This window comes from Barbus barbus (genome assembly GCF_936440315.1).
Source record: "Barbus barbus genome assembly, chromosome: 25".
Lineage (NCBI taxonomy): Eukaryota > Metazoa > Chordata > Actinopteri > Cypriniformes > Cyprinidae > Barbus > Barbus barbus.
In genome coordinates, this window is record NC_136753.1 from 26,398,517 (window position 1) to 26,422,286 (window position 23,770).

The 23,770-nt window shown below is 36.8% G+C and overlaps 1 protein-coding gene across 4 annotated transcripts in view; it reads right to left on the reverse strand.

The window, feature by feature from the left end:
* Positions 1–15,490: 15,490 nt before the first annotated feature.
* LOC306845375 (protein MTSS 1-like) overlaps positions 15,491–23,770 on the reverse strand; it is a 47,670-nt gene continuing 39,390 nt past the window's right edge. For 2 of the 4 annotated variants that reach the window (XM_079378138.1, XM_079378141.1), the window contains 8 exons: positions 23,210–23,317; positions 23,019–23,116; positions 22,716–22,806; positions 19,975–20,085; positions 19,683–19,839; positions 19,377–19,403; positions 18,277–18,548; positions 15,497–17,284 (listed from right to left, as the gene is read on the reverse strand). In XM_079378138.1, coding sequence (XP_079234264.1) covers positions 16,658–17,284; positions 18,277–18,548; positions 19,377–19,403; positions 19,683–19,839; positions 19,975–20,085; positions 22,716–22,806; positions 23,019–23,116; positions 23,210–23,317 — 1,491 coding nt within the window. In that variant the 3' untranslated portion in view covers positions 15,497–16,657. Of the gene's footprint in view, positions 17,285–18,276; positions 18,549–19,376; positions 19,404–19,682; positions 19,840–19,974; positions 20,086–22,715; positions 22,807–23,018; positions 23,117–23,209; positions 23,318–23,770 lie in introns of all 4 variants that reach the window. The other 2 variants (XM_079378139.1, XM_079378140.1) reach the window with 2 other exon arrangements.

Consider the following 23,770-nt stretch of genomic DNA (forward strand, 5'->3'; position numbering starts at 1 on the left):
AGTATATTGATACAAATAGTATGGTTTATAGGCCTATGCAAATTTCATTATAGCAAGTAAAATTGAAATAAACACGCATTTTACTCACTCGCTATATTAACTAAAAATTCACAACATGAAAATGCACATTATTTATTCACATGGATTTTGAAACGGACAATCGGCACAGTCTTCTGATGCTGCTAATCTATAATTGGCCTATTAATCAGCATGGTAGATCATATGAGACTCTCTGTAATTACAAAGAAACCAAAATGTAACATTCTTTGCTTTCAACTTCATAAAAGAACAAAGAAACCTCATTTTCCACTGAGCTCTGACAGGAAGAGCTGTGTTGAGGTCGAGAATTAGAAAGCTGAAAAGCAAAGAAAGAAAAGGCATCAGCAAAAAGCTTTTTTGACAGTCTGAAATACTTTAATAATGATCCCAGTTGTTTTTTTAGATAGAAATGAAACCAAAGCTCATGATTCAGGAAGGAAACTGCTCTGTGTATGCTGCGGAAACACATGCAGAGCAGTAGGGTGTACAAAGCCTTTCAACCGCCCATAAAGTTTTCACTGCCTTTGCTTTAAATTCCTGTGTGAGAGCGTGCATGCGTGTGGCATACATGTTTGAGGGCTGTGTGGCCTGCGAGCGACAGCTTTTCCATTCTTTCACTGAGTCAGGGAGGAGTGTGTGTCGGTGTGATTACAGACTACGCAATATCCTTCCTCCCCCTCGCTGAGCTTGTGGTCTCAGAGGGCGTACGAGGATCTTCACTAACTGTGTTCCATCGTGACCCTTCGAGACAGGACTTAAGATGAGCGTGCACACACACGACAAACACGTATGCATATTATGCGAATACACACACAGATCGCACAGCAGGCACTTTGAGTTCCCTGGAGAATGAGTTTGCCTGTATATGGGTTCTCACAGTGATAGAAGAACCATTTTTGGTTCCCCAAAGAGCCTTTCCATAAAGAGTTCTTAGGAGAAGCATTACCATTTTCTTAGTTTAAAGAACATTTAAGGAAACTTTTCCAGGTGGTTTATTACTAGCTCTGTTTAGTGTCTCTTTAATATTCTGGGGCCAGATTAATGGAATATTTTTAAGACTAAAATTCTTGTTAACTACTATTGGAGGCAGTCATGGATAGAGAGTCGGACTTGTAACCTGAAGGTTGCGGGTTCGAGTCTCAGGTCCAGCAGGAATTGTCGGTGGGGGGAGTGAGAAACCAGCGCAACCAGAAACCAGACCCTTGAGCAAGGCACCGAACCCCCAACTGCTCCTCGGGTGCCGCAGCATTGGCTGCCCACTGCTCCGGGTGTGTGTTCACGGTGTGTGTGTATTCACTGCTGTGTGTGTGCACTTAGGGGTTAAATGCCCTTATGGGTTAAATGCAGAGCACAAATTCCGAGTATGGGTCACCATACTTGGCCACATGTCACTTCACACTCACACTCATTTTCAAAAAGCAAAAAAAGTCAAGAATATTTTTGCATTAAAACATAAATTAAAACTAAATTCTTGAAAAGAACCGTGGATCGATAGAATGACAGATAGAACAACAGGTAGTATGATAGAACAATAAATAGAACAATAGATAGATGCCAATAAGTTATATGAATTTACTGGGTTATTTCAAATTATTTGTTGCATTTAAGAATTACAACACAGCATTGTAATATATAAGTGACCCTGGACAACAAAACCAGTCTTATGTTGCACGGGTATATCTTTAGCAATAGCCAAAAATACATTGTAAGTAAAGATCATGTTCCATAAAGATATTTAGTAAATTTCCTACCGTAAATTGATCAAAACTTAATTTTTGATTAGTAATATGCATTGCTAAGCACTTCATTTGGACACTTTTAAAGGCGATTTTCTCAATATTTAGATTTTTTTTTGCACCCTCAGATTCCAGATTTTCAAATAGTTGTATCTCGGCCAAGTATTGTCCTATCATAACAACATACATCAATGGAAAGCTTATTTATTTAGCTTTCGAAAAATTATGACTGGTTTTGTGGTCCAGGGCCACATATTACTATTTCTAGGGATGTGCACAATTTTTCTGAAGTGACTGGTAATTGATAAATGTAAACAACATCGAGTCATTACTATTTGTGAGATGCAACTTTTTACTGAATTCGAAATTCAGTAGTCTAACATCTCTACTAAAACAAGTCAAATATGAAGCTTGGTTTTTAATCTCAGCCCATAAATATATGACAGTGTCTGTCAGCTTTCAGCACACAGGGGAGCACCCATACACCAGACACATTCACTGTAGAGAAAGCTCAAAAAATGAAGCAGATCATTGAGAGTTCAGCAAGAACTGCCATTCATTCAGTCAAAGCTAAAAGACTGTATTTTCTTCTTAAGACGTTTTTAAGAATAAATTTGAGAACTTGAATAGCTGCACTTAGGAACGTTCTTCTGAATGACTTTATTAAGAATTAATCTTAAGAAATTTCTTAGAAAGATTTTTAAAAACAAATACAACAAGTGTAATACTTAGTGTTGGTCATTTGAACAAACTTCAGTACACAATTTATTCAACACTATGCACAAGCAAGCAGCACTCACATTTTCTTACATTTCTCTGAAATGGGACTTTCAAAAGGGACAAATCATGGAAGTCCATTTAGCAGGAGCACCTGTAGCCTGCTAAGAAGAACTGAGTACAAGCAACACAAAACTACAGCAGCAAAACTCAATATTCACCTTGAAGACCCTGTTTCTCAAAAACCAAACACAGAGAGCTTCACAAAACCAACATCCAAGAAAGAACTGCAAATGTTCCAATGATAAAATGCAAAAAAAGATGGAGTCATGATCATGAAACCTGAACAGATGGAGCTCCAACATCTGTCCTAGCCAGACAAATCAATTCCATTTAAATATCATCAAACCACTGCAGACAGTTTTAGAGAGAAGATTGAGAACCAGATTTCTTCCTTCAACATCTCTGAAGCAAATGGCAGCTGTTCAAATAGACAACAGTCCATTGTAGACTATTCACTAGTTGTATGAATCTATTCTAAGACGTTAGGAAGCTGTATTACAGATGCTAGCGAAACACCTTATTAAAGAAACATTGCCTATTTCCTATATGTTGCATATACTCATACACACATCCATCTCATGAACACTTGACCTCTTAACAATAAACATGAAACACACAACACTATCATACTTTTTATTTTTACTTTACACACACACTTATTACATTTCAAATTTGCATCTAACATACCTGTACATAGTGAATTGTCTATCTTGTATATTGTGTTTGTGCTATTTGGCACATTGTCCATTTTTGTATATTTGTACATTATTTATAAAATTTTTTTTTTTTTTTTACTATCTATGTCCTGTCCTATTGCTGTCATTCTGTCGCACTGTGGAGCTACGGTCACTAAAACAAATTCCTCGTATGTGCAAACATACCTGGCAATAACGCTAATTCTGATTCTGATTCTGACATGCACATATAAATCACATTACATGCTGCACATTCTTTCTAAATCTCTGTTCACCCAGATGTTCTCTTTAGTTGTCATTCGCACTACAAAGCCCTTATACGGGTGTCTCAGTAGGCCACGGTAACTGTTAGAAGGATCAAATGTCTCAGCCACGTTGCATTATTCTGTGTGTGTGAGAGAGAGAGAGAGAGAGAGAGAGAGATAGAGAGAGAGAGACAGACAGAGAGAGAGAGACAGACAGACAGAGAGAGAGAGACAGAGAGAGAGAGAGCGCGAGAGAGGGGAAGCGAATGAGAGAAAAGATAAAAGCGGGTTAGTTAAAGATACAGGTTTTCTTTTTTCTTTTTTTTTAAAGAGCGGTGACGTTACTTATGGGAAAGAGGAGGGTCTATGAAGGCAAATGTTAAAGACACACCTGGGAGTTCACACGTGCACCGCACGCAGGGAGAGCGTGGTGGGAGTATTGACAGAGCTGTCAGTTATAAATGGGTGGGATCAAGCGGAGGATTTTGGAAAGGGGTGTAAAGGCATCTTTCGACTTGCATTCGTAATGTGAGAAGGGGGAGGTGGGCTTTTCTGGGTAAACGTAAAGGCTACTCGAGTTCTTCCATGGAAATGTGACACGTTGACTGTTGACAGTGCCAACGGTTTCTGCAGTATGCTTCTGTTTGCTAAAGCTGATTGGCTTTGGAGATACAGCTAAAGCTGCAACCCCATTCATACCGTCTCGCGACGAGGCGGTGAGCGAGAGGCCCACGCTGCCAGACTGAACGCAGCTTGTTTCTAAGTCTCTAGTCTAAACACTTCTTTCTGGAATTCTGAAGCACACATAGCTCTGAACACGGTTAAGCTCTAGGCTGTAGCGCACTTTATGAAAATGTTTAAAAATCTAAAAGACAAAATTGCAAACTAATCGTCTGACTGTATGTGCGGTAAACCACTGCTGATGAAACATTTAACTGCCCAACTTAGCTTTCAAACAGAAAGGGAGAAAAAGAACAGCCAGCACAATGCAGCCAGCACGCTTCCTCATTCTAAACCCGCACTTCTCACTCTCTCGGCTCTCCTCTGAAGGAGGCTTTCTGCTTTGGAAGACTGCCAGTGTTTTTGCATAGTGCGGGAACAGACCCTCCCTTTGTCAGAACTGTACGCCATTGTAGTATTCTCTGCCAGCTGCCACGGCACGACCTGATTGGCTGCCGTTTCGCGCGCTTCCCCTTCTCTCACAGCAGAGTAGGAGAGAACAAAAGGTCAATGAGTCCGCTGCGCTGAGGGGAGGGACCTCCTGTGATACTCCATCTCTCTCTCTCTCTCTCTCTTCAGTGCTCACTGACACTTGTTCCAGAAGAATCTACAAATGAGCCTACTTTGAAAAATGCTTTTCTTTCTCTCTCTCATACAAAAACATACAGGTTAAATATGCTTCTGTTTAAGTAAAAGTAAATATTTATGGACAGATAGAATAATAGATAGATAAAATGATAGAACGACTGATGGATGGATGAAGCAAAATAACAACTGAATAATAGAATGATAGATATAATGATAGGAACGAACGGATAGGTAGAATTATGAATGGATGGATCTATGGATAGAATAACAGAATGACAACAAGAACAATTTATAGAACCATAGATAGATAGAACGATAGACAGAATGATAGAACAAAAACACATTAGAATAATAGGTGGATAGAAGAACGTTAGAAAAGTAGAATGATAGAACAAAACAACAAAGGGATAGAATGTTAGATCGAATACTAAAATGACAGAATAGAAAGAATGATAGAACAGATAGAATGATGGATGGATGGATGATGTATGGATAGATGGAATGATGGATAGAATAATCACATGAAAGTAAGAATGATATATAGAACCACAGATAGTTATTTTCTTCTTAAGAAAAAAAATATAGATGTTCTTAAGAATATATTTGAGAAATTAAGAATTTTTCAAGAATTGCAAAAGATTTTTGTGAATCCAGCCCCAGATAGAACGATAGACAGAATGACAGATAGAACTAAAACACAATAGAATGATAGGTGTAACAACAAAAGATAGAAAAGTAGAATGATGGATCGAAACAATAAGATAGAATGTTAGGCAGAATGACAGATAAAATGATTAGATAGAATAATGAAATGACAGAATGATAGAAAAATATGATAGAATAGATATGTAGAATGATGGATGGATGGAATGATGGATAGAATAATGAAATGACAGAATGATATATATAGAACCATAAATATAGATAGATGGATGGATGGATGGATAGAATGACAGAACAACAGAATAATAGAACGCTAGATAGATAATCAGTCTTTGGTTTGACTGTATATCAGGTGAGAGCAAATGGCAGAAAGACAGATATTGGTTTGTGTCAGGTGTTTGTTAGGACTGAGTCCTCAGTAAGATCAACTGGAGCTGAAGTATCACTGAACTAGAGCAGCACAGCTGGAGTTTCTACCTGTGTGGGAGTCTGGTTTTCAGTGTCGAGGCAACACAACACGCTCCTCACTAACATTACCGAGGCCTCTAGTGGTTAAGTGGCACCATGACGACGCTTGGCTATTATTTTACAGTACTTTCACTGAGTGCCAACTTCTATTATAGGACCTTTATTTTTCAGGCTCCATTGTGAAGATGTTGTTTGAAGTATGAGAGGGAACATGTAACTCAAGAAGCACGGAGAGGTGGTGAGGGCTCCTGGGGGTCTGCCAAACTTCATTACCTCAGCATAACACACACACACACACACACACGTACGTCCATGTGGCACTGACTAACACCATCAGAGTGTGTGGCACTGTAACTGAACACACAGAACGGCCTCCTCATTCACATGCCACAGGGTTGCAATATGCTCCGTTACCATGGTTACCACAGACACTGGATACAAGGCCAGCTGCATTTTGGCGGGAAAATTCCCTCGAAAAAAAAAAGCTTTTGTGTACTTTTATATTCTTTGTACTGAAAAGAGGTGAAGAGAAGATCTCATTTCAGCTGTGAGGGGGAAGCAAACAGGACATTTTTCCCCCTCTTCATTGTTGTTTGTAATATTCACAAAGTAATACGCAAAGTTTTTACCTTTACAAAAAAATACTGGTGATGATACCAAAGTACAGTAATAGTATCAGCTAGTAATACCATGCACTTACAATACAGAGTACCAAAAAGTACCATGGTAAGATCATGGTATTTTGGACATTTATCTCAGAAATACCATTAAGTACAATGTATAAACCATGCCACACAAATTTCATTACCATGATATATTTCAAAGTACAATAGTGCTGCCATCTAATACAATCACGGTATAGTATGTTTTTGAAAGAGTCATGGTGCCATGTCAAACAAACAAACAAAAAGCATAGTGATAGTATCAGATGGTAATACCATGGTACTTTGATTTATACCGTGCACAAAAGAGTACCAAAAAGTATCATGGCAATACCACAATATTTTGGACATTTATCAATATTACTGTGATATTATGGTATTCTTAGACATACCATTGAGAACAATTTTTATACTATGGCTCACAAATTTCATTACCATGGTATATTTTAAAGTACCATAGTACTGCCATCTGATAATATCACTGTACCATGGTAAATTTTGTGTAGTGCCATGGTATCATGGTATCAACAGACATTTACGATAACAGTACTATGGTGCTCTTGGCCATACCAATATATAAACCATGGTACATGAACTTCATTACCATCGTACTATAATACATTTTTGCAATACTATGGTATTTTGGAAATTAACAGTACTATGGTATTCTTAGACATACCATAAAGTACAATATATGAGCCACGAATTTCATTACCATGGTATATTATTTCAAAGTAAAACAGTACCATCTGATACTATCACTGTACCATGGTACAGTGTTTTGTTGATGTTGTTGTTTTTAATTTTAAGTGACAGGAAAATTACATACCATGGCCTTACCACAATATCAGAGGGTAATACTAACTGGTACTAAAATGAAATGGCACTAAAATTCATACAACATAAAATGTATATATACGGTACACCATGGTGCTACTATGGTGCTATTTTGTAAGCGTGGTAAGCTAAATATTTTGCAATGCAACCGTGAAAGAACAATCTTACACAGAGTCATATTTGTCAATCTGCTAATTTAATTAAACATAATTTATGGTCACACTGTGTCACAACGAGAAACGCATGAAACGCGTCACTCTCAGGCGTTATCGCAATATGAGGAATTGTTAACGTAATTTGAGGAAGGGTATAATAAAATCCACTCCATTGACAAACTAACAAACCGCCTTTTTCAACCTGGGATGAAGGCCAAGAGCCGTTAGTCATATGACACTGCTTATCCACAACGACTGCAGGAAATTTACCCGATTCATACTTCAAACATAACTGTGGCTACATATTAACACATTTACTGTACAGTGAGTATAACAGCCAAGTCATAGCACAGTTTGTGCTGAATAGGTTGGCAAACAGAAAATGTGCGCAAGGCTCAAAGGGTTAGTTAATCTAACGGTTAGGGTTATAAAAGCATTTACGCCCTGTAGGTGTGGATTGCATCAGATGCTTCAGGGGGGTAAACTCTCATTCATACAGATATAATTCCCAGATTATGAGTAGACGATCTTTACAAAGACTTAAAGGGACAGTCTACCAAAAAAAGAAAGATTTATCATCATTTACTCACCCTCATGTCGTTCCAAATCCATCTTTCTTTCTCCTGTGGAAAACAAATGCAGAAAATATGAACGTTTCACTTTTTGACGCAATTATAAATAAATTCTTGCTTAAACTTTCAAGCTTTGAAAAACAACAAAAGTACCATATAACTGGTTTATGAGACTCATTTCAAATCTTCTGAAGCCATACACTATATTGCCAAAAGTATTGGGACACCCCCTTCTGATATGAATAGGTTTGACTACTTATGAGTACAAATCTTAATGTTTAAGCATATAATGATATTCTAGGGAATTGTGTGCTTCTAATTTTATAGCAACAGTTTGGACAGAACCCTTTTCTATTCTAACATGACAGTGCCTCTGTGTATAAGGCATGGTTCAAAAAGACATGATTGATTGAGTCAGTGTGGAAGAACTTGACTGATCTACAGAAAGTCAAGTCCTGATCCCAGCTGAACTCCTCTGGTGTGACTTTAAATGTAGACGTTGAGCCAAAAACAAGCACAGTATCAGAGGTTTGCATGAGAAACAGAGTGAAATGCGCATATTTTTTCACTGAAACTTCCAGATTCAAATTGTAAACCGGATCAACCAATTCACAGGAAAAATCTAAAACAAAATTAGACTTGTTGAGAACAATTCGCTCACAAATCAGACATCTTTACATCTCTTATGAACATGTCAAGGAGAGCTATGGTGGATGTTAGAGAAATATTATTTCAATTTAGGTCTGTTTGTTTCTCACACAAAGATTTAACATGACTTTATAAGATGCTTTATAAGTTATACTGACCACTTTTATGGCTTCAAATACAAAGACAAACAGAAGTTTCCCTTTCATGACATAACTGTGATTTTATAGTCATCATCTGAGTATATACCTAGCAACATAACCAAGTGTGAGAGAAGTCACCCTCAAATTAGATTCGGATACCTCATGATGCCCTCACACTCACACGTACAAACACACAAAGATGCAAGTGTTCACAAAAACAAGGCCGAAAAGTAACACTACAGTGACTCAAGTGACGTCAAACACTCGACAGCTTTCTAAAATCAAGTGTGCATGACATGTTTACGTACACTACCATTCAAAAGCTTACGATCAGTTTTTTAAAGAAATTTTTTTAGAATTTTTTTTAAAGAAATTAAGACTTTTATTCAGCAAGGATACATTAAATTGACCAAAAGTGACAGTAAAGGCATTTATATTGTTACATAAGTTCTATCTTGAATAAATTGTTCTTTTTAATTAAAAAAATTTATCCATGGTTTCCACAAAAATCAGAAGTGTTTTCTAAGAAAATTATTACAATTAACTGATTTCTGAGACTGAAATCACAGTTGTTTTGTCTCCTCATCAGTCATGAGAAAGTGTTTTGTGCAGCAGCATTTTTAAAGCCAATTATGAGACAGACGCCGGCGTGATGCGGCGATCGGGAGGAGATGAGGGCAGCATCATGCGGTGCGTCAGAGATCACGGCCATGACCAATCACAGATGCTGGCACAACTACAGAAGACACAACCAGACCCAAGTTTGGAGGAGGGAGGAGAAAGCATGCCGTGGGCACTCAACTTTAGCTATGGCACAACTTAATGGGATAGATCAGCCAAAAATTGAAATTCTGGCATCTTCTATTCAACCTCATGTTGTTCCGTAGGAGTTTTATCTTCCATGGAAAACGAAATGAGATGTTTTGAAGAATGTCCAAGCTGCTGATTTACATATAGTGAAAGTGAATAGCTAATAAAATGACAGATAAGTACAATAACAGTAAAGAATAAGAGCAGCACAAGTTTAGCATTTTTTAATATATATATATTATAATTTTATGGTATTAGGTTACACTTTAGTAGGGTTTTGTTTGTTAACATTAGTTAAATAGTTAAGTACTTCTAAATCATTTAATGTTAATTTCAACATTTACTAATATCAAAATCAAACGCTGTATCTGTTACTATTATTTAATAGACTTAAGCAGACATGAACTAAAAATGAACAGTGCTTTTTTTATTACCTAACGTTAACAAAATTAATAAATACTGTAATAAATGTATTGTTCATACTTCATGTTATTAATGCATTAACTAATGGGCGCTTAATGTAAAGCGCTACCATTTCAGTTTAAGTAATTTCATTTCAACTTAAATTTATTTCAGTTAGTTGGAAAGGCAACATTTCAACATTTTTTTTCTTCATGTTTTACGTAAAATGTAAAAATGACTTACACTTTTGTATGGCTTCAGACTTTTTTGAGTTTTTTGGTTCTTGACATTCCATTATCACCATATATTTTATGAAAAAAAGAATGAACATTCATCAAAACACCTCCTTTTAAATTCCACTGAAGAAAGCAAATTATGGGCTTGTAATGACACGAGGGTGAGTAAACGACAAAAATGGAATTCTTCTGTGAACAAAACCTTGAATCAGCCTAGAAGTCAACAGTAATGAATGTTATTGAGTTACAAAAGACAAAGTCTGTGTGAATGTGTCATAGGTTGATATTCTCATGGACAGAGCCGTACACACAGACCAAGATTACAGCCGCATGAACTTACTTAGGCGCTAGGGAGGGAAATGCCAAGGGAAGTGAGACAGGTGTTTTTAGTTTAATTTAAAGCAGGGCTGTCCAAACTCGGTCCTGGAGGGCCGGTGTCCTGCAGAGTTTAGCTCCAACTTGCCTCAACACCTGCTTGGAAGCTTCTAGTATGCCTAGTAAGAGCTTGATTAGCTGCTTTAGGTGTGTTTAATTAGGGTTGGAGCTAAACTCTGCAGGACACCGGCCCTCCAGGACCGAGTTTGGACAGCCCTGGTTTAAAGCATACAAAATATCCATGAAAAGATAAGGATAACTGGAGTCAAGTTCAGGGCTGTTTGCAGTGTGTGTGTTTTGTGGTTTAGGAAGCTGATGTTTGTTGACAATCTAAAGTTCTGGAAGTGAGTCAGTACATGAGCATCAGTAATGGGATGAAATCTCCCTTTTAAACAGAGAGAGAGAGAGAGACAGAGAGAGAGAGAGAGAGAGAGAGAGAGAGACAGAGAGAGAGAGAGAGAGAGAGACAGAGAGAGAGAGAGAGAGAGACAGAGAGAGAGAGAGAGAGAGAGAGAGAGAGAGAGAGAGAGAGAGACCAATGCCAGAAGCTGGAGCACTCAACTCGTCCCAAAAGGAGAAAGAAAACAGGATTACATAAAAGGTCAACAGATGGAGTAATAACAACATAAACAAAGAAACGGCAAATTAACTGTAGCTACTTTTATCTTTAGTCAGGTGTGCCTCATTTAATTGCGGTCAATATCCCTTCAGCTGCAATCTATTAAAATGTTAAGATATTACTATGGCACCAAAACACTTTCTGATGCTCAGTTCGCACTTTAAAATGTTTGCATGTCAATAACAAATTATAACCAAATGGCTTTTCTCATTGCTAACTAAAGTGATTTTAGCACCGTATTTAATATTATTACTTTTCACATTACGTGTTTCAGCAATATGTAAGCACAATCAAAACAATGTTAGTTGCACTTAAGTTCACACAAGTTTTGTATATCACATTAATTATGGACATAAAGTGTCCAACTACTTAATTTAATATTTATGTATTAAAGTATGTTTATTTATGTATGTTTTTACCATCTTCTATTTGTGAACTACTTAGCTCATTGGGGGGGGGGGGGGGGGGGGGGGGGGGGGGGGGGGGGGGCACTGTAACTATTCATCTACAATACAATGAGTAAACACACTGGCTAGTGTTCATCACTGAGTGATAATCCACAGACCTCCTCCTCTTTTTACAGTAAACCAGTAACGTATCTCCCTCACATCCTAACAGCTGACAGGAAATGTCGGAATAAAATAAATAGTTTTTACTTGACCACTTAGACCTTCCTGAGTCACTTTAGACTGCCTCCCGGGAGAACAGATCCCTCTCCTGTTATTTTGAGCAGGAAAAGCGGTCGTGTTCCTGGAAGTGATGAGGGATGGACGCTTCCTCCGCGGCTCGCAGCGCCACCTGGCGGCCGCTGCCGGAACTGATGGAGGTGAGTCAGCATGCTGCAATCACTCAGCAATACCGAGCGCATTTAGGTCAGATGAGATCACCGAGTTATCCTGACCGGTGAAGTCACACGGCTTCGGTAAAATGCTTAGTCACCGTGATCTTCCGTACGACAGTGAAGCTGTATCTGTATCATCCAGATTAACCTCAGGACAAGGACATAAGCAGCAGCTTTATCGCACATAATTCAACAATATCACCTTATAAATCTAAAAAATAAAATTAATATGTTATATTATATGCATAAAAAACTTATTGTTCTCCACAGACAGACTGAGATTTGATATAAATGAGCTCTACATCGCCATGATTTTTAATATGATTTTTGTAACCCCTGCAATCATAATTTTAAATTAACCCTTGTCTGTGGGAATCCTAAAGGTTGAGCAAATACACATTTTGGGACAACAAACTAAAAATATAAATATTAAAAATATTGTCTGCAAGGGCCTATTTTAACTTGTATTGAATAAAATGCTCTTTAGACCTGGCTGTCCATCAGACAACCCTAGACAAGTAGCCTAAATGAGATATGGAAATATTAAGAAGATCTGGTACCACTTTCTTTTAGGGTCTCTTAACTAGCTGCTTATTAGCATGCATATTGCTAGAATATTAGCAATTTATTAGTACTAATTAAACATATTCTACATCCCTAATCCTACCCAATACCTAAACTTAACACCTACCTAACTAACTATTATTAAACATATTAATAAGCAGCAAATTAGGAATTTATTGAGGGAAAAGTCGTAGTTAATAGTGAATAAGTGTTCCCTATTCTAAAGTGTTACTTAATTAAATGATTTTTTAAAATGAATTACATAAAATTCGAAGTATTTCTTCTTTATTTTTAAGCATAAATACAAATGTATGGATTAGAATTGAAAATATTTTGTACAGTTCACTCACTCTCTCACACACACACACACACACACACACACAAACACACACACACAGTTTTTATATTAATACTCCTAGTTGTCGTGTTGTTTGATAACTGTAAACAGATTGCTATTATTATTGCTCATTGTTTGTTTTTTGAGAAGTGTGATCCTACTCTTCAAAACGTTCAGAATCACAAAAGTTTGGGGTCTGTAATATTTTTAAAATGCATTTTCTGAAAAAAAGTCTCTTCTGCTCACCAAAGCTACATTTATTTGATCCTAAATGCAGTAAAATTGTGAAATATTATTACAATTTATAATAACTGTTTTCTATTTTTGTTCTAGCATCGTTACTCCAGGTCTTAGTGTCACATGATCCCTCAGAAGTCATTCTAATGTTGATGTGCTGTTCAAGAAACATTACTATTAATGTTGAAAACAGTTGTGCTGCTTAATATTACTGTGGAAACATTACAGGAATATTTGAAAAATAGAAAGTAAAAAGAACACCACTTCTTCAAAGCAGAAATCTTTTGACATCAGAAATGTCTTTACTGTAATTATTCATCAATTTAAAGCATCCTTGATGAATAAAACTGTTCATTTCTTTAAAAAATTAAATAAAATCTTGCTTACCCCAAAATTTTAAACTGTATATAATTATTATACAATTTTACCTGCCATACAATAACAATTGCACAGCAAAAATGCTAAAAACCAATCACATAGCAACACCCTGGTAACCACCCACATTAACACATTATTGCTTAATGACTACCAAAATGTCAATGGAGAAGAGACTGGCTCACAATAATTATGGTTTCTTCACTTTAATTTGACATTCATCCCTTTCCATTGATGTTTATACCATGAAATGGTCTAGCACACAGAATGCATCAGATCAAATGAAGGAATCAAAAAGTGTGAATGTTAACAAAAAATACCAAAAACACCAAAGAAAGTCTAAAAAAAAAACTTTTTGGGGTAAATTCCTTTCATTCCACCTTCCGATCTTGCAAGTTTAACATTTTGGGTCAAGCTGGATGATAAATCACTGCAACAGGCGGCACTTATGATCCAGCCATCACTATATCTCAGCAAAGAGAACTTCAACGCAGATTAAGCGCCTCAGACATTACTGCCCTGAGCAGCACTGATAACAATGAAGATTAGTGGAGAAACACCTCGGTCAGCTCACCTTTCAGAGTAAAACGATATTCTTTTACACTCCAGGAGCGCAGTACAGCAGCTGCAAGCTAATCCTACAGTAAAAGGCCCAAGGAGCATTGTGTCAACAGTCTCTGGCAATGTCTAAATCACTGAAGAGAGACAAAACAATTGAGCATTCAGATGGAGAGGGGGACGGGAAATCCTAGACACCGCTCAGACAGGTGTGAAGTAACCCTAGATTGAGAATAACCTGAAAAGTATACCAAAAACAGGGCGGTGTAAAAAAAGAATACGGTAAGATACGAAGAAACAACTTTTGCAGCAGGAGTGAAAGTTCAAAGCGCACCTGCGTGACAGATATGATCAATTATAAGACATCAAAGTGAGTACAGATGCCTGTGAGAGATGCCGTCAGGCCACAGAAGTGCTTCTGGATATCAGGTTCATTACATTCAGCATCATACTGAGATGAATCCTGTCCTAATTAAACTTAAAATGATGAAATTAAACCTTTTATTAAATATGTTAAAGGCATTGGCTTGAAAGCAAATGTCCAGCATTGGCTTTCATTTAAGAAAACAGAACAACTTTCTCAACATACAAACGTTTTACACACGCTTTTGTGGTAGAAAGCGGTCATCACGAGCAGTTAGTAATGTTAACTTCTCATGGTGATTTTTCTGATAAAATTTGCCGTTACAATTTCAAATCCGATTAAAAAAGGTCTAGATTTGCTGCGCTTGTTTGAAGGGCTGTACAGTTTGGCCAACAATGTTGTGATTACATCAATAGGACTATAAAGTAATAATAATAACTGTACTGTAAAATTAAATTATTTTTATTATGATCATTATTACTACTAAATTAAATTAGAACTGTTTAAGAAATTTTTTTACAACTATAAAATAATTAATTTCATTTTTGATGGAAAACGTCTCTTTTGTCTTAAAGCTTTTCGTTGGTTGACAACATAGTCAACATTTTATAAGCGCTTCTAATGAAGTTTGGGAAGATGGCTGGCTTATGTCGAGCTTCCAAATACACGTTATAAGCGTCCCGAACTTACGAGTTCAGGAGGTGCAGATGAGCAGATTTTGAGATACTGAAAACACCGGATCATGAGTTGCTCGTGTGTAAAAGAACACATTCAGCGCCTATATTGGTTTAAATCAAAGCTATAGCAATTTGATAATCATACTTACGGTTCGAATTAGTTTTTATTTTCAGCTCCAATTAAGATGCATTAAAAGATTCTTGAGACGTAAGTCTTTCGAAGTGAAAAGACAAGTATACCCTACATTTCCATTGAATAAGCTTTACTTAAATTGGTGGAGGGATGGGACACTTTGATTTCAAACAAAGAAGGCAACTTGCAACAGAACAAATTCAATCTATAAACCTAATGCAACCATTCACTTTCTTTTCTGGTAATAATAAATACGTTTAAGGAAGTTTTTTTAATTCAAAGACATACAAACAAAACGCTAAAAGTCATGGGCCAAAAGTTTGAGGTTTTATGAATCAAGTCTTTATAAATCCTCCAGGACAGCAGATTTATGCGCATCTACAGGGCTACAGCATCAAAGCTTTGGTAAACAGACGATTAAAAATGATTCAAATCAAACAGGCTGAATAAATAACCACAGTGATGCGTTTGTAAGCTCTCACAGTCATAAGCAACACAAATAAGATCCACTATTCCAGTCCTTCATTCATCCACCCAATCACATCGTTCCTTCCGTTCCTCTATTCCTCTCATTGGCTGCATGAGCATCCAGTCATTGGGCGGATTAAAGGCAGTGGTGCAGTTTTCTGTTACCCTAAACTGTACAAAAATAGACGCCTAGTGCTGCTTTATCTAATTTCGAAAACAAACAAGAAAACTAAATTAATATTACAACAGTCTTTCAATTGTTTCGCTAATATATACAGAAGTTTTTGATCTCTAACCAGAAGGCTGAGTGCTTTATCCTTGCGAATACGACATAAACAAATAACTTTAATATATCTTAAGTTCTGATGCTCAATCTAGATCTCTAAATACATATACATCTGTATATATATAGGTATACATATATATGTAAAGAACAGCCTGCAGAATTAACTTTAATTTATTGAGAGGCAACATTCGCACAGACACTGCAAGACATTGTTCTTCGCGCACAGTGTAGTTAAATCGAACGTCTTTTCATGTGGCAGGAGTCGCACGTTAGTCAACAGTTTTGCCTCCACTTAAAAACAAAACCAAAAAAAATTAAAATACACGAACCTCAACAATAAAAGGCATGAAAAAGTTGCTAAACGAAAAGACGGCAAAGGCAACCGTTAAAAAGTCACAGATGAATTCAAAGACCGAGAGAAATAAAATCAGTTGAGATGGTTGGGGGTGATTAAAGGCGCCGAACGGTCATTGGTAAGTGTCCGACGTAGTTTGACTCTTCGGATCATACTCAACATGTCTCCTCCGCTGCCTGGATCAGGAACGCCGTCGACATGATCCACGCCAGGCTGAGTGGAATTGATCTTCCCGCTCTCAGTGGCCAAGCTGGAATTGTGAGCTGCCATGTTTTGAATCTGCTGCTGATTTTCATGTTGCTGCCGTTTGAGTTTCTGCTGGAGCTCTTTTTGATGTTGATATTGCGGCTGGTTATAATGCTGTTGGTGATTGTGCTGTTGTTGATTATATTGTTGTTGCAACTGTTGTTGCTGCTGTTGTTGTTGATATTGCCTCTGTTGCTGTTGGTGCAGTGCATACTGCTGTTGCTTGCTCATTTGATACAGCGGCTCTGTGCCACCCACTGGTGGCTGCCCAGGAAACATGGAATAGTATGGAGGCGGCATTGCACTCAGACTCTGAGTGGACGTACAGAGATTATGTCTGGTGTGGACCAGATCAGAGCCAGGTACCCTGTTACCCTGCGTCACCCCAGGAGGGCACATGGTCTCCTCACTGCCACTTAGGCCGGCGGTGGAAACGGACGCCTTCAGCGGCACCTAAGAGCAGGATGAAAGTGGTTTTCTTGTTAATTCTGTAACAATGGCTACGTAAATCACTACAGGGATATATAAAAACATACGGCCTCTTTTTTGAACATGATGTTAAAAAAAAAAAAAAAAAGCTAATCAAATAGATCTAAAATATTGTGGACACTCAAAAACTGTACAAAATCAAATTGGGATTTCTTTCAGAACTTGAAATATAAAGGAATTTCACTAAGAATCAAAAAGATTCCAATTTAAATTCATACGGGATTTGACTCTTATTTAATTTTAGAATCCTAATGGATCAGAACCCTACTTCATTCCTTTAAAACATTTATGCTTCAATACATTAATAATAATATACTGGATATACACTACCATTTAAAAGTTTGAGATTGGCAAGATTAAAATGGAAAAAATCTGATACGATAAAAAAACAAAAAAAACAGTAATGTTTATTATTATTACAATTTAAAATAATCTATTTTAAAAAGCTGAATTTTCAGCTTCATTACTCCAGTCTTTAGTGTCACATAAACCTTCTGAAATCATTCTATTGTGCTGGAAAACAGGACATGTCTCAGGATTCTTTTTGAATAGGAAGTTCAACAGGACAGAATTGATTTATTTTAAAATGATGAATGTCTTTAGTTTTACCTTTGATCAATTTAATGTATTCTTGCAGAATGAGTTTTAATTTCTTCTTTAATTAAAAAAAATATATATACACTGACCCAAAACTTTGAAGAGTAGCGTGTGCTGTAAGTGTATTAAAATCCAGAAAGAAATTTATTTTTATGCGGGCATGAGGGATGAATCCTTTTTGCATTTGTAAAAGTTATTTTAGGAACTATGGGTTTGAAAATGGAATTTTGCGCTGGAAAAAAATAAATAAAATAAATCCCAATCCTTCAAGATTTGTTCCAAATTATGCTAGATATTCCAGTAGGTCTCGTTTACACTGTTTAAGCATTTTCTGAGTAGAGTTTGAATAGATGAAGGACCTGTGGTGTGGAGATGGGGATAGGCACTCCTCCACTGATGGTCCCACGGCGGATGTTGGGCTTGCTGGAGGGTTTACGGCGGATGGTGGCCGTGTGGGGTCCTATCGGCTCCGGATCCATAAGCAGACTGACAGTAGACGCTGGCCTCTTGCTTTGAAACATTTTGCGGTAATTGAGACTCAAGTCGCTGTTGCGAGGAATTGTGGAAGATTTATCAAATTCAGACTGGCTGTGGGCATCCTCGCCTCCATGCAGGGAGATGTAGTCGTAGTCTGAAAGAGAGAGAAACACAAAAAGAGGAGAGTCACAAACTGTGTTAATGCTGAATGATAGCACTTCTATATTGTTTAGAAGAGAAAAATAATGAATTTCAAGCAGAAATTACATATGCAGGGAGTGACAGTGGAAAAAAACACAACAGCTGTTCACTGTCTCAAAATGTCATGGTTAAACAATAAAGATGGCCCAACGTCATGAGAGTGTTTCGAACAGGACAGTGCATGGGTTTTTATACCTTGCAAACTTAACTTGCCTTGTGTGATGTTTTTAACACTGTTGAAAGGTAGCATTATCTAGTTGTTCAAATTTGAATTACTAAGATGTTTAAATTAAACCTACAAATGCAGTTTATATATTTTAAATAGTGTGCATGTATATGTAATAAAAAAAACAACTTAATTTTGAAATAATGGACTAGCAGAAAAAAAATAGCAAAAGGGAAAATTATGCAATTTTTTTTTAAATCATATTTTTTATTAATTGCACTAAATTGACAGCCCTGGCTGCATGAAGACAACAGTATTAGATGACCTCCTAAAAAATGAATAAATCGGACAAACAAAAGCTCCGTTTAAGAGCAAGTCTTTCAGTTAAACTCAGGCAACATGAGAAGATGGACACCAGACTTGACAACTGACGAGATGCCACTAGTTATATCTCATGGTTGCACGCACTCAAATCTTACACATACAGATAACACTCTTTCAACAAAGGCACGCCTGCAATATGACATGGATATCAAGACATTTAATGTTGTTCATTGTTGGCATATGATCACAATGAGAATAATCAAATCTATGCAATGACATTCAGAAACCTACCATATAGAGGAGGTTCTTTCTTTACCGCTGTAAAAGAACAATAAAGTACATTTAACATATATACAAACGCCCAAAAACACGCACTTTGGACAGCAATCCAAGACTGTGATTTGTACAAGCACGTCACATTTAGTCTAAAATATAAAGTGTAAAAAGGGTTAAAAATGCTATACAAAAACACAAAGGAGGAAAAGATATCTAGATTGAGCACTGCTTATAATCTCTCCAAGATGTGTGCAAAGAAGGAAAATGATAGAAGAGAAACAGAAGCAGCTCATGCATGCGAGTAAATACAAGCATACTGACCATGCTGTGAGGGAATGGTGTCTTCTGAGCACGACGGCGTGGTCGTCTGGGTGCTGTATCCGCTGGAGCAGTGGAGGGAATCTCGGCTGGTCCGAGGAGCTTCTGAATTAAGACCGCCTCCAAGAGTAAGAGCCAGCTGCTCCCTGGCTGACTGTGGCTACGGACAGGAATGAGAGCCAATCAGAAACCAGAAAGAGTCTGGAGTCGACCACAATTATTCCAGTAGAATCAAAGGGTGTATAAAATTCACTTTTTGCTTCAAAATCATTTCTGCATAAAAATGAGCATGTACCTTGCCCGAGGTGGACAGTGTCCTGGCTCTCTCCTCGTGCCCGCTGTAAGCTTTGTGCAGTGGGGGCATGGAGGTCCCGTTCTCTGTGCCTGGAGAGATCTGGCCTTTCTCCTACACAAAAAATACTCTATTAGTCCATCTCAACTTAGTAAGTAGCAAAAGACACTATGACACACTGTAGTCACTAGGTAATAAAGATTTAAAGCCAACATGAAATGGTATTCATGAATCAATTTATCATGATTAAACAATAAATTAAAATATAGGGCGTGACTTAACTTGATCCAACAGGAAATTTGTTGGATTTTTTTTTTAAGTTTTTTAATCAGGACATGGAGCATGAAGGTCAAGTTCACCCACCAAATAGTAACTTAATGGTTCTTTTTACCATTATTTGCTACTAATGTTAACTCTTTTCTCACCATTGACGTTTTACATAATTTATGACATCTTTATGATGCAAGCTTTGGAATTTTTTTTTTCATCATACAACAGAAGTTCAATGGAAGTAAGAAAAAACAAATCCAAATATGAAATTTTCTGCTTTAAAACTTCATTTTTTTTCTCAGATTGTTGATGTTCAATTTGATTTTTTTTTCTGTTGCTAAAAATGTATATGTAAAAAGAAAAAGAACAGAAACCTTTGTTTACATATTCATACAACAAAATATTGTGGGGGCAATTTGTGAATATGATCAAAAATGTCTGTAGTGGCTAACAAAATAATGCTGTGGCAGAGAAAGAGTTAAACATTACTAAAATATTTTATATTTTATAAAGGCTGCATTACCTAAAACAGTAGCATAAATCTTAAACAGCTACTCTGCCATTGGATAACATTAAACCATCAGTAGGAAAGGGAAAATCATTAAAAAGATCAATTGCACACAAGACCATAAATGTATGCAAACAGTTAGTTTTGATTTCATGTTGACTTTATTGATGGTTTGTTAAGTGTAGAAAAGTTCAGATTGGCCTGTCAGAGCATGCAGGTTTTTAGTTATAGATATGCAAACTGGTTAATGTGTTTGTTTTAAGACATGGGTCTGATATTATATTCAAAAACAGAAATGAAAAACAAAATGAATTAAAATTGCTTCTTTCTCCCTGTGTAAAATGATCAAGTTTCCCTCTAAATGGCCTGCAGAGGGCGCTGTCTATCTTCACAGACACAACCTCCACACATGCACAATGACAAACACAGAAGAAAAGCACCAGAGGTAAGTGTCCAGTAGTACATGCAACAGTAATGAGTCCATTCACAGTCACACACAGCACTACACTGAGTCTATGCTCACAGTGCTCCTGTGCCGGAGGTGTTGGCCACGGTGGCCCGTGCGAGGGATTGTGGGAGAATTCCCCTCGCTGAGAGAGCGAGCGCCTTCCTCCCCTCCGACCAGGAGGAGAGGACTGCGTGAGCGCTGGGAAATGGAGGTGAGGGGCAGAGAGGAGTGGAACAAGAGAAAGATGAGATTAGACCAATCCAAACCTCCATCATAATCCAAACCCCCTTAGACCCCTACGGTCGAAAGTAAATGATTTTGGGTATTCTATTCAGCGCCTGATTGGAAAATCATAAAATGTTGATCTGTCTTTTAAATTATATATAATTATTATGTGATATATATATATATATATATATATATATATATATATATATATATATATATATATCACATAATATGGACAAATTTAAAGCAAGACATTACAAGCAAAACCACTGCTTTCAATTGATTATAGAATAGATTTCAATTACAATACATATTTTTAAAGGCTTTTTTTTCCTCAAAATGAGTATTTTCTCCTGCACTGAGCCAGAAATCAATTCAGCAATACATACACCAAATGCTACTTTCTAGCAGAAACAGAAATAGATATCCAAAATCTCCTCTGTAAAACCTTTAATGTGTCAACAAAGTTAAACAAGAATTTTGAACCAGGCTTTGTCCAATGTTCAGATTTCTGTTCTGGAAATCTATACAAATAAGTACATTTTTAATTATATTTGTGAATTCGAATTGAATTGAATTTACTTATTTTAAAAACATTTTAGAAAATTTGCAATACAATATTTAATGCCTTAATGTGCTGATATTAATGAACTGGGAAAGTATGGTGATATCTAATAATTACAAATGTAACCCTATTCATCTGTGCTATCTTGCTTTAACATTTTGGTCTGTTTTCACATTATAATTAACTTGTAAATCAGACTGATAAATTACACATAATAATAGCAAACGGTATTATAATTTAGTGTTCTAATAGTACTAACCGCTAGTGTAATTGCTTATTTTTTGTAAAACACTGAATTGTATAATAAAACTATATAATTGTCTCAAAATGACAATTTATTACCATGCATGTTGTCACTATTTTAAGCATCACAACAGTGAAATACTACCTTAACACTTGCACTGTAATACCCAGACAAACTTCATTAAATCTTCTATTTTATTTGCACTGAAGTACTGTCCAATTATGATTGTCTATTGATGCTCAATTTGCTAATTTGATTTTGGGGTCCAAGAGGTTGGATTTTGAAGAGGTCTGGATTAGGCACCACAGTGAACTGCAGGCTGTGATGGTGCTTACAGCCCAGTCGTACGTGTTACTTTGGGGTGAAGGAGGCTGTATGTGTGTTCTGAGTGACACATTATTCAAACTATTTGGGTTTCTTAGAGTTAGTGTACCAGTTGAACTAGGTACGTTTTGTGTTGTGGTGCATGTATCCATGATACCTGTTTTGCGTCTGGTGCTCTCAGATGAAGCCCATCTACTGCGCTGGAGATGGAGTCCAGAGATGGGACATGACGCACAGAGGTGTAGTTACTGAGAGAGAGAGAGAGATTATACTGATTATTTACAATAATGCACAATTGTTTGTTAAATACAATGTTAGAAAAATAAAAATAGATCAAATTGGCCTTTGCAACAAAAACACAATATTAATATAATATGATCAGTAATTCAAATAACATTTTCTAAGGGCAAGTTAGCTAACAGTTCTCGCAACAAACATTTCTTCCTGACACCGAACTCACCTGCTGATGCTGCTCTTGCGTGATAACGTGTTGCTAGGAGAAGCGGGTGGAGTCTGATACGAGTAGCTGTAGTCTGAGCCTTTCAGATCAAGAATAACCTGCATAAAACCAGACCAGAAAGTCAGAGATCAACATGCACAGCTCTACAGGTCAAACAGACATAATGTGCCTGATTAGAATCCACGCAGCACCTGTTCACTAGCAGGAGGCAGTGTGTTGGGATCCGCCGTCAGGTTGCCAAGATCTTCTAGAATTGTCTGCAAGTGGGTGACTTCACCAAGCATGCTTATCTCTTCATCCTGACAATACAAAGAAAATGTCCTTTTCCTACCAAATTCTAATGCATTCTGATGTTTAATCGTAATACATTAATGAGAATCATCCTGTTTAATGAGAAACGGCATTAGGCATCAAACCACAATATTTAAGGTATTATACAGTTAAAAAACAAATCTATTTTTTATTAAAATGTTATGACAAAATGTTGCGGTCTTATAGCAGGCATTTTCTTTTTGCAAAATATATTGGTTACACTTTATTTTAAGGTGTCCTTCTTACAGTGTAAATACACATTTACGTACAGAGTAATATTAACTAACTACATGTACTATATGGTTAGGGTAAGGACTAGGGTTTGGCTTACTGGGTTACTTGCATGTAATTATGCATAAATATTTGTTGTTATTATAAAAATATGTGTAACATGGGTAACAAGGACACCTTAAAATAAAGCGTTATCATATTATCTTAGA